Genomic DNA, 17,232 nt, shown 5'->3' on the forward strand with positions numbered 1-17,232 from the left:
AAGAATTAGGTTAAGCAGTTAAAGATCCAATTACGAGAAACCTTGACTATCAGCTAGAGAGGTTTGAACGTTACATTCTGAGTTACAGAGGGCCATTGAAAGTTTTCAAGCATGAGATACAGACCATTGAAACGAGGATTATTTTCAGTTCCCCATATAGGGCGATCTGGAGAGGAGAGCTTGATCCAGCGAGACCAGATAGAATGTTCTAACAAAACCTAGGGGTAAAGTAACAAGGGGCCGAATCAGAGTTGCTGAAAAGAGTAGAAAGAAAAGCCTTGAGAGCACTGCAAAGGAGGAAGTGACAAGATAGACTAACTGATGACAGTCGCGGGTGGGGTGTGCACGGGAAAGAGAAAACTCAGATATTACTCTGAAACTTCTGTCCCAGAAAAGGAGAATGATGGAAGTTGAGGCATCTTTTACCAGGGAACATAGGAGCAACCAGAAGGCTTCAGGTTGACTGGAAATGTCCACCAGGCACATGGGCAGATGGGTATCTGTTTTGAATTTATTCCTGACTCCCCTGAAAAAAATGTGTATATAAACTGACCAGGTAAGCTGTTGTTGAGGGAAGAGGACAAAACTACAGGTAAAGGTTCAAAGTCATACGCAGGGTTAGCGGTTGAAACTGAACCTCAAGCATTTAATAGCTTCTTTTAAACATGTGTAATTCATGGATACATGAGTTATCATGGATACTTTTTTTTGTTTTTAATGTCACAGGTATAGAGGATAAAACGTGAAAATCCCACCCCACCCTCCCTACCACTCATAAGATAACTCCTGTCACCTTTTTGGTGTGTGTCCTTCCTTCCCATCTCTTTCCTTTGCATTTTTTCCTAATTTCCTAATGAGGGGATACTTTTTAATTCCTTGCCCAGTGATTTGTTGCTTTTCCCTATGCAATATGTCTAAGAAATCTTTCCATGTTAGTTATTCTAATTTCTAATTTCCCTTATCCTTCTAACACCTAGAGAGGTTTCAGTAGAGGGCTTCTTTACATTTGTTTGCTGATAATGGTAAATTTTTTACCATTTTTTTCGTTGGATTATTATTTTCTCATTGATTTGTGGAAGGAACCATTTTAGGCACATAAGTGATTTGGGGGAAAATAATACTTACCTCCAGAGTAATGAACAGGCGTTATCTACCCAAGGAATGGAACAAATAGGACGTTCAGGTTCTAAGGAGCTGCCTTGTTTGTGCCAGTGGCCCCACGCTAGCTCTTTATTAATTGCACCACCTGGGATGCTGATAGCTGTGGAAAGTAGAAAGTTGGCATTTACTGCATTTGAATATTCCCCACAAGGTTGCCAGTGATTCTCTTATTTATTCCGTTCATTCCTTTCCTACCTGTTCAAGGATCTGAACTGTGTTTCTTCACAGAAATTTCCAATACATTGATGAAAATGTATGGAAGGGATACCGTTGGGCTGAGAAACTGTGAGTATATTCTCTCCAAATATGAATACAAAAAAAAAAAAAAAAAAACAAACAAAAACTAACTGCATTCTAAGGTCCTTCTTGGTCCAGAACTTTGAAGTCAGTAGCTCTGAGGAAAGGTGTTTCCCCTTCCATATCCCAACTCAACCTCTACCGATTGCAATTCTGTGTTAATTTTTTTTTAACGTTTATTTATTTTTGAAACAGAGAGAGACAGAGCATGAACGGGGGAGGGTCAGAGAGAGGGAGACACAGAATCTGAAACAGGCTCCAGGCTCTGAGCTGTCGGCACAGAGCCCGACGCAGGGCTCGAACTCACGGACCGCGAGATCATGACCTGAGCTGAAGTCGGCCGCTTAACCGACTGAGCCACCCAGGCGCCCCTCAAGTTTTCTAATTTATTCAACGACCATTTCTGCTGCTCATAGACTGAGTTTTTTACTAATGATAATACTTTTCATTCATATAATCTTGAGTTGGTTCTTTTTATTAGATGTACTGTTTACCTCTATCTGAGGATATATTAATGATGCTATTCTAAATTTTTTATAGTGTTTATTTTTGAGAGAGAGAGAGAGAGAGAGTGAGAGACAGAGTGCAAGTTGGGGAGGGGCAGAGAGAGAGGGAGATACAGAATCTGAAGCAGGCTCCAGGCTCTGAGCTTCAGCACAGAGCCCAGTGCAGGGCTTGAACCCATGGACTGCAACCTGAGCCGAAGTCGGATGCTTAACCGACTGAGCCACGCAGGTGCCCCATTAATGTTGGTATTCTCAAATCCTTTTGTGTTTTCTCTGTTAACTGTGTCATTGACTATAAGCTGTTATATTTGTTTTTTATTTTCTGTCCTGAATGGAATTGGCTTTCTCACTCCACATGGTCATTCCTGAGTGCAATTTATCTTTGTAGTTGAGATTTGACTTGCTTCTGTTTTCTGGTCCTAAGGAAGAGGTGAAATGAACCACGGGGCTTGTTATTGGTGACAGGTCCCCCTGAGAGTTAAAGAAGAGGTGGGAGGTGACTTCTAATGGCTAGTCAGAGTGTAGACCCTTCCTCCAGGGTTCTGGGACCCTGCCCCCTTCTAACACCAATGGCTCCTGCCTGGAAGAAAACACCCTTTGCTGCCAGATCCCAGGAGGAAGGATGTGGGGTTGATGTGCTGTCCTTGGTCCTACTGCAGTATCCCAGCTAATCACCCTGTAGGTGGCTCCAAGGCATTTCTGGTGGGGAGTGTTTGTAGAGCTACTCCCTTGGCTTTGAGCTAAGGTTGTGGATTTTCTAATTGTATCTTTTCTAATCATTCTTAGGGACTTTGGTGGAGTTTGGAGTTTGGTAGAGACCTGGCATGTTTCAATCTGCCAGCTTGAAATAGCACAACCTCTTAGGAAGGCAATTTTGTACCCCTGTTAAATCCTGGAGAAACTTAGGCAAATGTGTACTAGGATATAAACAGAAAAATGTTCAAAGCAGCACTGTTTATAATAACTAAAAATTAGAAAAATCTAGTATCCACCAACAGTAGAAAGAACAAATAGCGTTACACGGGTATTTACTCTATACATATTAAACTGAGCATTTATGTTATGTGCATTTTATGCACATTTTTAGTTCTCACAGATACTTTTTGGTTGGGGAAAAAAATTAGATGGCTTTACTCGTAGCACTGATATGGTTATAAATAGGGCTTCCACAATAAAATTTGGGAAAAGAGAGGAGGAAGTGGCAGTTCTGTCCATGTTTTTGCCACTCAGGGCTGGATTCTAACAGAGATTTTGTGATCCAGAGAGTAGGCATTAAATGTACATTTTGGTGTGAAGAGTGGATAGGGGTGTGTGTGTGTGTGTGTGTGTGTGTGTGTGTGTGTGTGTGTGAGAGAGAGAGAGAGAGAGAGAGAGAGAGAGAGAGAGAGAGACAAAGGAGTATGTGAGAAGAAAATATTTGAATCAAACAGCAGAGGTCGCCATCCCTACATTAAATAAGAATTAGTGTATTTGGTGGCACCATTACCCAGGTTTCTCTCACATCTAGCGGTCCTGTGTAGCAAATAGTTGTAGTTATTTTGCATTTTGACCCAGAAATGACCTTTTCATTTTGCAGAATTCTCAGTGAAAATTATCTGACCGAATTACGTAAAGACACATTTGAAGGCCTGCTATCCCTCCAGTATTTGTAAGTTAATCAGTTCATCATTTATTATGAGTTTTTAGTTATATTATTTATTAAAAAATACAGGGTTCAAATTAGATAATTGCAACAATTTCTTCTAACAGTAGAATTCTGTAACTCTCTCTATTAAATTGTATAACTCTGTAAGTCTGTGGGGACCCAGCCCATCTCTAGCATTAAATACCTCCTATGCGTTTTCAACTTTTTAATTTTATAGACAAGATCTAGGAAAAAGCCCTTCAGTTGTAGAGGAAAAGGGGTAATGAGGTCTGAGCAATTATGGACACCCATATGAACCTTGTTATGTAAGTGTTCATATACCATCTGCCTTTATTTATATTTGTTATTTATGGCCCATGGATCAAATCCTGTGTATGGTCTGTCTTGATACAACCTATGAGTTCAGAATGATTTTCATGTTCTTAAAGGGCTGTAAAAGAGAAAAGAAGAGAGAGAAACAGAGAATATGTGACAGAGACCGTATATGGCCTGCAAAGCCTAAAATATTTACTGTGTGGCCTTTACAGAAAAGGTTTGAAAAAGTTGGCTTAGTAAAATGAGAGGAATTGAAGTTAACCTCAAATTGTCACCTACAAGACAAGAAAATATAGAACACTTACATTAATTTGAATGCCATTAACCCAGAATTTTTAAATAATTTAATCTAAATGAAATATTTAAATATGAAATATTTAAGCAGGTGAATTATGTAAGCAGTATTACCAAGTACATATTAAATTATCAAGAGAACAGATTAGGGATTTCAGTGTGGGAAATTTTATTAGTTTATTTTTTTATTATTATTTTTTATGTAATTTATTGTTAAGTTAGCTAACATACAGTGTGCTCTTGGCTTCAGGAGCAGATTCCTGTGATCGGTGTGGAAATGCTTATGCCACCATAAAAATAGATGTTTAAAATGATGGTTAAGGGGTTGGGGCTCCTGGGTGGCTCAGTTGGTTGGGTGTCTGACTTTGACTCAGGTCGTGATCTCACAGTTTGTGGGTTCGAGCCCCGTGTCGGGCTCTGTGCTGACAGCTCAGAGCCCGGAGCCTGTTTCAGATTCTGTCTCCCTCTCTCTCTGCCCCTCCCCCACTCATGCTCTGTCTCTGTCTCTCTCAAAAATAAATAAACATTAAAAAAAAGATGGCTAAAGGGCACGTGGCTGTCTCAGTCATTAGAGTCTGCAACTCTTGATCTCGAGGTTGTAGGTTAGAGCCCCATGTTAGGTATAGAGATTACTTAAAAAAAATGAAATCTTTAAAAATATAATGATGGTTAAGTGGTATAGTTAGAAATGTTTACACTAAACAAACATCAGAAATGCCTCTAACTTTGCTAATTACAGAATAAACATCTCTCCAGCCTCATTGTCAAGGAAGAAATGTTTGCATATATCTCTGTACATTAGACATACAGAGATACTAATGTTCTTTGCTATGGAGGTTCAGTGTTTATTCTTTGCCCATGCCATCCAAAGCTGTGTATTTCATTAATCCTTTTTTTAAAAATTTTTTAATGTTTATTTATTTTTGAGAGAGAGAGAGAGAGAGAGAGAGAGAGAGAGAGAGAGAGAGACAGAGTATGAGCAGGGTAGGCACAGAGAGAGAGGGAGACACAGAATCCGAAGCGGGCTTCAGTCTCTGAGCTGTTGGCCCAGAACCCGATGCGGGGCTCGAATTCATGAACAGTGAGATCATGACCTGAACCGAACGAAGTCAGATGCTCAATCGACTAAGCCATCCAGGCGCCCCTCATTAATCCTTATTAATGATGTGCTTTAGAAAATAGATTCTTCTTGCAAATGTAGAAGGCTTAAGGGTAGTGAGTAAAAGGAATCTCATATGACACTAAAAATAGTCCTTCAAATTATCAAACCTTCCAAGTCTTAGGGGACAACCACTTTGTATTGGTCTTCTTGGCTACCTCTGCCATCTGGGCTCCAAACGTTACAAACACAGTTTGGAGAAAAACAAAAGAGACAAACTGCGCAATGGATTGGGCCTTTCATTATTTCTACTATGAGGTACTTTGTAAGCCAATTATTTCATGTTAGGTGAAGTGTTCTCATTCATTCATTCAAAAAAAAATGTGAATCAAAACCTAAAAAAGAATGTGACAGGCCCTATGCCCAGTACCATAGGCACGCAGATGGTTAAGACAGGCTTCCCACCCTTGTAGGAACTCATGATTTCACAGGGAAAATAAACAGAAGCTTAAACCATAACGCATAAGCACTAAATGGATGATGAAGCACTGACAGAGTGCAGAAGCGGGAGCCACAAAGTCATAAAACCACATTTCTTTTCAGTCATTTTGCTCCTTCTACTCACTACCCAGCTGTTAATTTATTTTATAAATATTTGAGTTTGTTCTTTGTCCATGCATCAGTTTTAAACACAGTAGACAACGCAGATGAGCAAGACTAGTCCATACTTTCATGGAGTTTATGCCCAGAGGAAATGGAATGCCAGAATAACTATATTAAGAAGAAATTGGGGCACCTGACCGGCTGAGTCAGTAGAGCATGCGACTCTTGATCTCAGGGTCGTGAGTTCAAGCCCCAGGTTGGGCGTGGAGTCTACTTTAAAAAATTCAAAGAAGGAGAAGAAGGAGGAGGAGGAGAGGGGGAGGGGAAGAAGTGGATTTGGGCAATGAGAAGTATAAGTTGTTTTTGGAACATAGAAGAGGGGGGAAGACTTCAAGTTGGATCAGGGAAGTTACTAGAGAAATGCTGTTTGAACAGAACCTTGAATGGCTATGACGTGTCATCGGATAGACATCTTGGGAAGAATATGCTTGCAAAATAGAGTGAGTGAAAGGCAAAATGCAGGAGAAATTTCTTTGGTATCTGTAGAGTAGGAAACTAGAGCCAGATTTAGGATTTTGAAGGCCTTGGATAATATGCCAAGCTACCGTGTTATCACAGCAGTGCTCTAGGACAAACTTTAGACTGCACCAGGGTCACTTGGAGGCCTTGTCAGAACACAGGTTCCACCTCCACAGTTCCTGATTCACTCAGTCCGGAGTAGAGCTGAGAATTTGCATCTTGAGTAAGTTCCCAAGTGACTCTGATATTTGAGAACCACTCCTGGAGAATTAATCTGGTGACTGTGTGCAGTATAGATTAGAATGGGAGAGACCAGAGATGACAATGCCAGCCAGAAGATGGTGGTACCCATGTAGGTGGAAAGTGAGGGACTCGGCTGAAATCAATGGAAATAAGAGGGTCAACTATAATCAAGAATGGGTGTTTCCAAATAAAAATCCAGTACCATGTTGTTTTTTTGTTGGCCCCACTTGCAACTGAAGCAGTTGATAAATTCATAGAGCGTTTAGGCAATGTACAACCAAAAATAAATTTCTATTAATATGATAATATAATTCTGAGTTCGTTCAAAGTTAGGTATTGATTAGAGGAGTAACTTCTTTTCAAGTTAAATGAAAAGGTATCTTTTATCTCTTCTGGTATTGACTTGGTGTCGAGAAATACAACTAAACCAGGAAGGTGTGCTAATGTGAGAATATCCCTTTTAATATTAGAAATTATATGTGGAGATCACAACTTTGAGCTCATAATTTAGAAATTGATGAGGCCACAGAAAGTCATTTAATCAATTCTTCTGCTCTCAGGAAAGATTACTTCCAAGATCTATCAAGATCTATAGTTGTATGTTTTATGTATGAAGATCACAAAGGTGAGACTCTTAAGAAAGGTGAGGGCAGGGTTAGGGGCTCTGGAAGGTTCAAATAACAATTCCTAATACTCAGAGTTTAGCCAAAAGCTACTTATTCAATACTATCATCCTACTAATTAGATATCTTATAGCTAATTGAGGCAATATTTTCCTTTTCCTTTTCCTAGAGATTTATCCTGCAATAAAATACAATATATTGAAAGACGTGCATTTGAATCCCTACCTTTTTTGCAGTTTATGTAAGTTACAAATATAATTTCATTATATTTGGAATTTTTATTAAACTTAATTGTAAACCTCTTTGTTATTCACTTTGAATGAATGAAACTTTATTAGTCGAAAGCTACTAAAATTATGTAGCAAATCTTTTTTGTCTGTGGCAAAGTTTGGTGTGAGAGTTATTATAGAGGTCAGAGTGAATCGTTCTAGAGCAGCAGTTCTCTGCCAGGGTGCTTTTGCATCCAGGTGACACTTAGTAGTGTCTAGAGACATTTGTGATTGTCAGACTGTAGATGTGCTGCTGGCATCTAGTGGGTGGAGGCCAGGGCTGCTGTCACACCCTACAGTTCACAGGGCAGCACCCCCCCCCCCATAACAAAGATTATCCAACCATAAATCTCAACAGTGCTAAAGTTGTGAAACATTTTTCTAGAGAAATAAACTTACTTCTCTAGAAAAAAATACTTACTTAACACAAGTATTTATTGAGCATTTACTGATTTGTATCTAATGCACCACATGTATAAACATGAAAGTATAAATCTTTCATGCAAATATTTTTTTAAAAAGGCAAGCATCTTTCATAGTGAGATTTCTTTAGTGTATGGAGAGAGTATTGTGGTTATGTTTCGTTATCTATAAATTAGAATCACTGCCAAAGGATAAATATTCTGAAAATATCTTGTTTTTCTTCTTCATTTGTGTCTTGTTTTTTTGTTGTTGTTGTTGTTTTTTTGTTTTTTTGTTTTTTTTTTTGGTGTGTGTAGAAATCTTCGTTACAATTTACTCACCAAACTGAGCTTTGGAACATTTCAGGCCTGGCATGGAATGCAGTTTTTACACAAGCTGTAAGTGAAATAGAAAATGAATACATGTAAAAAAAAAAAAAAAACTACATGTAAAAATATCATACAGTGATTGGTTAGGTGTGTGTTAATAAACCCAGTATGAATTCTGGAAAGTAGGTCTTAAAATCCATTTTTTTTTTCAAATGAGGAAACTAAGGTACAAAGAGGCCAAGAGACTTGTCTTAACTCCTAAATGGCACTCTCTGCCCTCCCTCGTACCCAGCTTTGTGTGGGCAGTGAAGGCCCCAAGCAAGTAACACCCAAGTCAGTATTATCATGGGAATTCGTGACAGTGATGCTTCCCCAAGGTGTGCGTGGTCCTTGAAATCCACTTCTGAATTTAACTTTGATTCTGGCTCACGTGCAAGTTTCCTGTGCAAAAGAGAACTGCGAAGAACTAAGTTTAGCACAGAGTTCTCCAGGCAGCAAAAGGTGTGGGTGCTTCCTCAGCCATCAGGAAAGCAGCAAGAACTCCTGAACACCTGCCACAGGGCACTGCTCTCCATGTGCTTTCTTTCCTGACCACTCTTCAATTAAGAAGTGTGTGACTCCCTTTCAGCAGGGACATTCTGTGATTTCTCTGTCAAAAAGCAAATCATACTGGGCATGTTCAGTGGCCTGAGGGGGATGTTGAGACTCAAGGTTGAAGACCCTCCACTAAAGCAGACGCTGGAAAAGACTGGCTCACTGTCTTGTGGTTCAGAAATCCGATTTCACAGCTTATCTTCCGTTAGATGAAAGTGTTTACGGTGTGTCTGGAGCTGGAGTAAGTTCCTGCGGGTGCCCAAGAGCAGGGGCCTCCTCTCTCATTAATTTGCTGATGCCTAACTTGGGGAAAGAATACTGAGGGTCAGTTTTTTGTTTTGCCAGCATGCCAGAGAACGGGCTCATTGAGTTTCTCCACCAAGAGGTTTTAGTGGTGTCAATATAATGTCTTAAAAGTCACCACCTCTACTAAGCATCTTATAACACCAAGAGTCTCTTCTAAGAATCTGAATTTCATAGTTATGTAGGCAATACAGGACAAAATAGGGTGGAATCCGTTGATAACAATGAATGAATTCATTGAAAAACAATCCGTGCCACGCGCACTCTATGTCGACAATGTACTAAGTACCGGGGGTACAAAGAATATACAGGGACTGTCCCCAAGAATCTTTCATACTGGAAAAAGGAGAAAAAGATGGCCTTTTTCTTGTAATTTACTAAGATATTTGTAAACTGATGGAAACCCCTGTCTTGCCCCACTGAGATCTCTATCAGTTAACCATTTGTTTTCTTTCCTTTCCTTTGTCCTCCAGCAGCCAGAATGACACATATCCCACCTGGGGCGGGGGCATGTGCTAATTTGTATTTTGCCCTCAACTTGCCCCATGCTCCCTCATCAATCTTACATGACAGAGAAAGGTAATTAAAGAACCAGAGCTAGCTGGTATTGAGAATAAATTAATACTCATGCCATGTGTGTTATGCCCAGAATTCGTGATCCCCAAATACCGCCAGGGAGCCGAGTCCGGTGTAAAAGCAAAAGAGCCTTTATTGGAGCTAGCTCGAGCTCAATCCCCTACCTGCACTGTCGAAGCTGTGAGATACCCGGGAGAGAGAGCCAGTTTCAAAAGGACAAAGGTTTTACTGGTGCCTAGTGGCAGTTGGTGAGGTAATGGCTGCGGCCTCAGCTGATTGGCTGGGGAAGGGTCCTGGGGAAGAGTCCTGTTAGGCAGTTGGGGGGGGGTTACTCAAGGGGAGGAGGTGTGGTCAAGGTGAAGGACACAGAACAAGATGGAGTCGGCCGGTGTAGGCCCGCCCTTTCAATGTGGTTTGAATAGAGCTGTACTACTAAAACGAATTCACAGTTAACTTCCAAAACATTATCACAGTACAGTAAGTGTGTATTGGAGGTTGGGCTCCTTGTTTGGGGCCAAACTTTTCTTTTCTTTTTTCTTTTTAACGTTTATTTATTTATTCTGAGAGAAAGAGAGCGTGCGCAGGGGAGATGCCATCCCGTGAATTCAGTCACGTTATTACCTATGTGACTTATTACTGGGGTGTTTATAAGTTGAAACAGTATTTTCTCCAGCATTAAATAAGTTTGTAAACCTTTTGGGCCCCAGCTGAGGTGGATTTATCTTGAACTGACTGAAGCTTAAACTTCAGGTCTCCTCACTTACATAGGCCCCTTCCAAAGTCTTGGGAGGGACCCTCGCAATTCCTGTACGCATAATTTTGCATGTTTTGATGAGGCAGGATTTCCCAAAGTAGATGAGGTTCAGACCCTACAAGGCCTTGATTCACCCCTGGGTTTCAGGTAATTATATCTCAGTAAGTTTTTTGAATGAAGCCTCTTAAGTTATTGATAAACACTGAGTGAACACGTTAGCGGTGTGGTAAAGTCTATTTTGAATCTGAAATCCACCTCAAAGCCATGCCAAGAGTTTATTAATAAGGTACCACTTTTTGAATGGTAGTAATAATCCTGTTTCTTTCAGATGAAATCAGGAATGAAATATATTATGGAAAACCAACAGTGGTTGATAATCCTAAATGTTAAGTATAGTTTTTTTTTTTTTTCCTGACTTTAAAGTGCTTCTCCTTCATTCACCTACACAGGTCCAGACTGGTGGCTTATTTTAAAAAATTCACTTCATTGGTTCTAACAGTACGAGCTCCATGATTTTAGAAGCTGAAGGACTCTACGATGTAGAAAGGCTGTACCTTATCGGGATAGAGCACATTCACATGCTGGCTCGTCTGTGGCGCATCCGTATTGTGCCAAGAACATAAGCTCTAAGGGAGAATAAGGAAAATCTAAGCCTTACCCCTGTTGAATTATTGTTGAGAATATCATTGAGGTAGGTGTGGCCACCCTCTGAAGGCAAACTCGAGCCCCAGTCACAGACACGCCCTAACGCTCCCCCAGTCAACCGGCATCTGCTTCCTTTTAGACAGCTGTGTGCCCACAAAAGTTGACACACTTCAGGATATTGTCATCGCTTTTTGGTATGTACTGGAAATCCTGGCAGCTTCTTCTCAGATTCAGAAAGGCATAAACGTTAAGGATGAAGATAACAACTCAGGGCTGTCCTTTTGGGGTGATTTAGGGTAACTTTTATTATTTTCCGTGTGTGGTAGTTCAAAAGCTTTGCCATAGTCATACCCAACTATTACTTTTCTTCTCCCAGCTGCATCTGAGTCTTCCCACGTATATACCAAGGCATCTTCTTTCTCTGGGAAGCATGGTAGTTGCTCCTCCGCCCCATATCATTTCTTTAATACCGACCTCTATTAGGTATTTACTGCGCTCCGGCACTATGCTAAGACCTTTCGCTTGTGCTGCAAGTAAGACAATGTGTCTTAAACTCTTAGAATAGAGCCTGGCACGTGGGAAGTGCTCCGGACGTGGCCCCTCACACGGCACTTCATTTTCGTCTTTCCAGCAACTCTTGTGACACAGGTAGTATTATCCTCATTTTGGGGATGAGGAACTTGAAACTCAGAGACATCGGGTGACTTGCCTAGGTTCACACTGTCAATAAGTGACAGAACCACTTCAGAAGCTTCGCGAGTAATACAATTCCGCATTCCCTGGCACTAGGTAGGACCTGAAAATGACAACTGGCCTTTTGGGCGTCGTCCCTTGGAGTCAGCTTCTCACTGGAATAGGACCTTTCGAGCAGGGAGCTCCTTTTCCCTATGCTTCTGGAGTTCCTGGCCATGCCACCTATGGGCATCCCCAGGCTTCCTGCTCACCGCCTGGTGCAACTATCACATCGTCACTGCTAGGCACCCACTCTGTGCCCAGCCTTATGCTAGGTGCTTTGCACATGCTCTTTCCTTTAATCCTCAAGTTGCCTTATGAGGTAAATGCTGCTAAAAGGACTCGGAGACGTTCGTTACTTAAGTCCCTTCACCAGGAAGTGACAGCCAGAATTCAGACCTAGGTCTGCCTGATTCCAGGGCCCTTGCTTCTTGGGCTGGTCCTCACTGCCAGAAACTCCTCTTCAAGGCTATTCTCAGAACTTTAATTAAAACATAGGCTCACCATTTCAGATTCTTTAGGCTTCGCCCCTCCCCCCGCCCAACCCCTGAGAAAGGATTTACGTGATGCCCTTAGATGTCTTGCATTGAGGAGCTTCCCATGGGGAGTCACGTTCTCATGGCTCATGGACCTATGTAGATGAATAAAGGAAAGGGGTTATTCTATCCCCAGGTACTTCAAACAGACTGGAATAGGGTCTAGATCACTCCACTTATCTCTTCAACTGCTTTCCTCCAACGAGCCAGTTTTCCCTCCATGCCTTGGGATTCCAGCGTAGAGAGTTTGGAGTTTGTCCTATTTGAAATTTATTTTCACTGCCTGCTTTGGACATTTTTTCAGCTAAAGCTGTTAGGATTTCAGTACATTCAGGACAGTGGTGACAAGCTTCAGTCCTCAAGTCTTCTCTGTCTCCTCAGTTAATAGAAAGGAAACGTAGCCCATCTGTCTGGACCTCTGTAGAAGAATTTGGAGAAAAAAAAAATAACACGTAAGAAATGTTCCCTTATTTTGTGAGCTACCTTTAGTCTGTCCCGTTGCTCTGCAACAGAAAGCTTTTGCAAAAATACTTGAGTTTTCCTCTTCAAATAAGATACAGTTTTTTAAAAAACAAAAGAATACCTAGAACAGTATTTCTTCAACTTTGATTATGAGACAGTCTTTGAGGATAACTGTTGTTATGTTTGACTCCCATAAAGATAAGCCCACGAATATCCAAAAGCCAATAGACTGAGTCAGCACACCTTTTATCTGTAAGATGAGGGAATTGAACGGAAATGGAGATGATCTCTAGTGCAATGTCCACCGTTCGTTCATATCGCAGTCTGTGGAAAAACAATTGCTGTCGGTCCAGCAGAGGTAACCTGTCGGGTCAGTTCTCATTCTCCCCTTGGCTCAGGCACAATAGCTCCATGAAGAAAAGGCGGCACTAAAGACAGGAGGAAATAGGATAATTTGGAGTGGCCTGTATTTTGTTTTCACTACAGATAAACACGGGGCATTCATCTCAGCAGGAGGGCTGCCTGGGTAAGAGGAAGCACTGAGCCGATGGGTATAAGGCCATGGGTGAGCTACCAGGAAAGAGGGGGGGACAGTGGGGGTAGAGCACTGAGATAGTTGGGGGGAAGGATAACGAACTACTAAATTGTTTTGGCTGCATAACTCTTCATAGTCTTTCTTAATAGGGAGCCGGGGGTGGGCGCGGGGTGGAGGGGGGAGGGGAGCAGTGGGCAGGGGAAGACACACACGTGGAAGAGCTTACTTGCACAGAGCCCACCAGTAAGCTTGTAGGTATGAATGCCATTGTTATTGTTTCAAAGCCAAAGGACATTCAGAGCCTCAAGGTTGAGGAACTGTGTTTAACCAGACATGTGACACTCACGTTCTTTCTCTTCATAACATTGTCTGACTGGATATTAACTAGTGTTACACAAACCCGACATGTTAATGGGCCTGAAAAAACGTAGAAGAATGGGCTGGAATAGGAAGAATAGGGGAGTTTCCAAGGCAGGAACAAAAACGCATGGCTCCCAGCCGCACCGCTAACTCCCTCTGACCTCCGTTGTGGAAGAGTTTGAATCTTCGCTCCCCTTTTCTCCACCTACTAACATGTTTATCTTCTGGCAACTGGTTCTCTATTTATCACAACGTGGTTCTTTTTTTTTTTTTTTTCAAATTGAGATATAGTCCGCATAATAGAATATGCAACGTTATAAAGTATATAGTGCAATGGTATACTTTGATAGACAGTAATCACTGCTAATTCCAGAACATTGTCATCACCCCCCTCAAAAGAAATACCATACCCATCAGCCTTTACTCCCCATTCTCCCCTCCCCCCAGGCCCCTGGCAACAACTAATTTACCTTCTGCCCCTATGGATTTGCCTATTCTGGACATTTCATCGAAATGTGTGTCTAGTTTCTTTCACATAGCTTGTTGGCTTCAAGATTTATCCGGTTGTAGCATGTTTCAGTACTTCATTCTTTTTTTAATGTTTATTTATTTTTGAAAGAGAGCGCACACACAAGCGGGGAAGGGGCAGAGGGAGAGGGGGACAGAGGATCCAAAACCACAGAGCCTGATGTAGAGCTCGAACTCATGAACTGTGAGATGACGACCTGAGCCAAAGTCAGATGCTTAACCGACTGAGCCACCCAGGTGCTCCAATCACATTTTGTTCATCCATTCGTGAGTTATTGGACATTTGGATTATTTTGACTTTTTGGCTCTTATGAATAATGCTGCTATGAGTATTCATGTACAAGTTTTTGTGTGGTCATATGTTTTTAATTCTCTTGGGTACGTACCTAAGAGTGGAATTGCTGGGTCATGTAGTAACTCTATATTTAACCCTTTTGAGGAACTGCCAAACTGTTTTCCACAGTGACTACACCATCTTACATTCCCACCAATGTATGAAGATTCTGGTTTCCCCAAATCTTGCTACCACTTATCATTGTCTCTCTGTTCGATCATAGCCATCTTAGTGAGTGTAGAGTAGTATCTCATTGTAGCTTTGATTTCTATTTCCCTAATGACCTAAGACATTGAGCATCTTTTCATGTGCTTATTGGCCATTCATGTATTTTCTTTGGCGAAATGTCTCTTCAAATCCTTTACCCATTTAAACATTTGATTATTTGTCTTTTTCTGAGTTTTAAGAGTTCTTTATATATTCTGGATATTCTGGATACTAGACTTGTATCAGACATATGATAGTTTTGGGTTGTTTTTTTATTTTTAAATAAAGTCCAGCTTACCTATTTTTCCTTTGGTTTGTTGTGCTTTTTGTGTCATGTCTAAGAAACTGTTGCCTAAATCCAAGGTCATAAAGATTTCTCTCCTGAGAGTTTTATAGCTTGAGCTCTTCCATTTAGGTCTTTGACTCATTTTGAGTTAATATTTATATATGGTGTGAAGTGTAGGAATCCAACTCCATTATTTTGTATGGGGATATACGGTTGTCCCAGCATCATTTGAAAACACTAGTCTTCCCACATTGAATGGTGTTGGCACCCTTGTTGAAAATCAGTGGGCCATAAATGTGAGGATTTATTCCTGGACTGTCAGTTCTGTTCCATCAGCTTACATGTCTGTTCTTATGCCAGTACCACACCGTGATTACTGTAGTTTTGAAGTAGGTTTTGAAACCAGGGCGTGTGAGTCTCCCCATTTGGTTGTTCTTTGTCAAAATCGTTTTGGAGCCCCTGGGTAGCTCAGTTGGTTAAGTGGCCGGCTCTTGATTTCAGCTCAGGTCATGACCTCACAGTTTGTGAGATGGAACCCCGTGTTGCCATCTGCACTGACAGCATGGAGCCTGCTTGGGATGCTCCCTCTCCTTCTCCCTCTGCCCCTCCCCTGCTCACACTTTTCCCCACTCACACTCGCTCATGTTTGCTCTTCTGCACGGGTGTGTATGCTCGCTGTCTCTCAAAATGAATAGATAAACTTTTTTTTTTTTTTTTTTTAAAGATCATTTTGGGCTATTCTCGGTCCCTTGAATTGACATACAGATTTTAGAATTAGCTTGCCAATATTTGGAAAGAAGTCAGTTGGGGTTTTGATAGGGATTATACTGAAACCACAGTTCAATCTGGGGTATAGTGCCATTTTAACAATATTTTCTTCTGATCCGTGAACATGGCATATCTTTACGTTTATTTCAATCTTCTTTAATTTCTTTCAACAACGTTTTGTGGTTTTTAGTGTGATTCTTGCACTTCTTTGGTTAAATGTTTTCCTAAGTATTTTATTCTTTTGAGTACTGTTATACATGGAATTGTTTTCTTAATTTCATTTTTGGAATAGTCATTGCTGATGTATAGAAATAAAGCTAATTTTTACATATCGATCTTGTGTCCTGTAACCTTGCTGAACTCATTTATTAGTGCTAAGGTTTTTTTTCTACATTCCCAGGAATATGTCTTGTGGTCTTCTAGTTACCCAGGAAGATGTTGGAGCATTTCAAAGTCCCTATGGACATCTCATTTCTCAGCTTTTCCCTTTTAGGCTTTTTGTTTAGGCTATTTTTTGTCTTGTGATCAATTGCCTCACATAGCTGCCAGATTAAAACATTTATCTATAATTGTTTTCAAAAAAGGCCCCTTGGGAAGAGGCTATTTTAGCACTGTGCAGTTCTCAGTGAGGTCAAGGGCAAGGCTTTCAAGTGAAGTTTTTTAGGGACCCCACTAGACAGGTAAAACAATGACAGTTTGTTCTTTGGGAATGAGGCTTTAAGGAACTTCAGCTCCATTTTGTTCCCCTGGGATGTGGGCAATTTTTAAGGTTATCATCAGGATGGAGAGCAGAGGTTGAGGACAAGTTAAAACAACAGAGCTCACTGTTCTTATAGAAATTAGTAATTTTTTCTTTAATACATGCTCTCCGGGTTGCTGCAAGCCCATTGGTTAAAATTTCCAAAGTTCTGAGAAAGTTGATTTTGACCATTTTTGCTAGTTGTTGTTGTTGTTGCTTTTACGGAAGGATGAATTTTCAGACGTCCTTCCTCTCTCATTTTCACTGATTCACCTGTAACAGGGCTTTAAAATCTCTAAAGTCTCAGGGCACCTGGGTGGCTCAGTTAACTGCCTGACTCTTGATTTCGGCTCAGGTCATGATCTTGCGGTCATGGGATCAAGCCCCATGTCAGGCTCTGCACGGGGCATGGAGCCTGCTTGGGATTCTCTCTCTCTCTCTTCCTCTGCCTCCCTTCACTCATACTCTTGTACTCTCTCTCTCAAAAAATAGAATAAAAAAATAAGAAATGAAATCTCTAAAGTCTCAATGATCACAGGCTAATTAAATACTTAATCATGGGAGATGA

At 41.0% G+C, this 17,232-nt stretch overlaps 1 protein-coding gene and 2 long non-coding RNA genes across 3 annotated transcripts in view; 2 read left to right on the forward strand and 1 right to left on the reverse strand.

The window, feature by feature from the left end:
* LOC147571300 (uncharacterized) overlaps positions 1-17,232 on the forward strand; it is a 42,101-nt gene that overhangs the window by 5,534 nt on the left and 19,335 nt on the right. Inside the window, exons 4-6 of the mRNA XM_086696442.1 lie at positions 3,541-3,612; positions 7,475-7,546; positions 8,294-8,374. Coding sequence (XP_086552568.1) covers positions 3,541-3,612; positions 7,475-7,546; positions 8,294-8,374 — 225 coding nt within the window. The remainder of the gene's footprint in view (positions 1-3,540; positions 3,613-7,474; positions 7,547-8,293; positions 8,375-17,232) is intronic.
* On the reverse strand, positions 12,822-13,221 carry LOC147571301 (uncharacterized). The gene is made up of 2 exons (XR_015247508.1): positions 13,151-13,221; positions 12,822-12,863 (listed from the first exon to the last, which is right to left on the reverse strand). It is a non-coding gene; the product is annotated as an uncharacterized LOC147571301 (long non-coding RNA).
* On the forward strand, positions 15,066-16,260 carry LOC147571302 (uncharacterized). Its single transcript, XR_015247505.1, has 2 exons — positions 15,066-15,369; positions 15,997-16,260. It is a non-coding gene; the product is annotated as an uncharacterized LOC147571302 (long non-coding RNA).

This window comes from Puma concolor, unplaced genomic scaffold (assembly GCF_028749965.1).
Source record: "Puma concolor isolate L17-30 unplaced genomic scaffold, mPumCon1.1.hap2 unalloc_scaffold_30, whole genome shotgun sequence".
Classification (NCBI taxonomy): domain Eukaryota; kingdom Metazoa; phylum Chordata; class Mammalia; order Carnivora; family Felidae; genus Puma; species Puma concolor.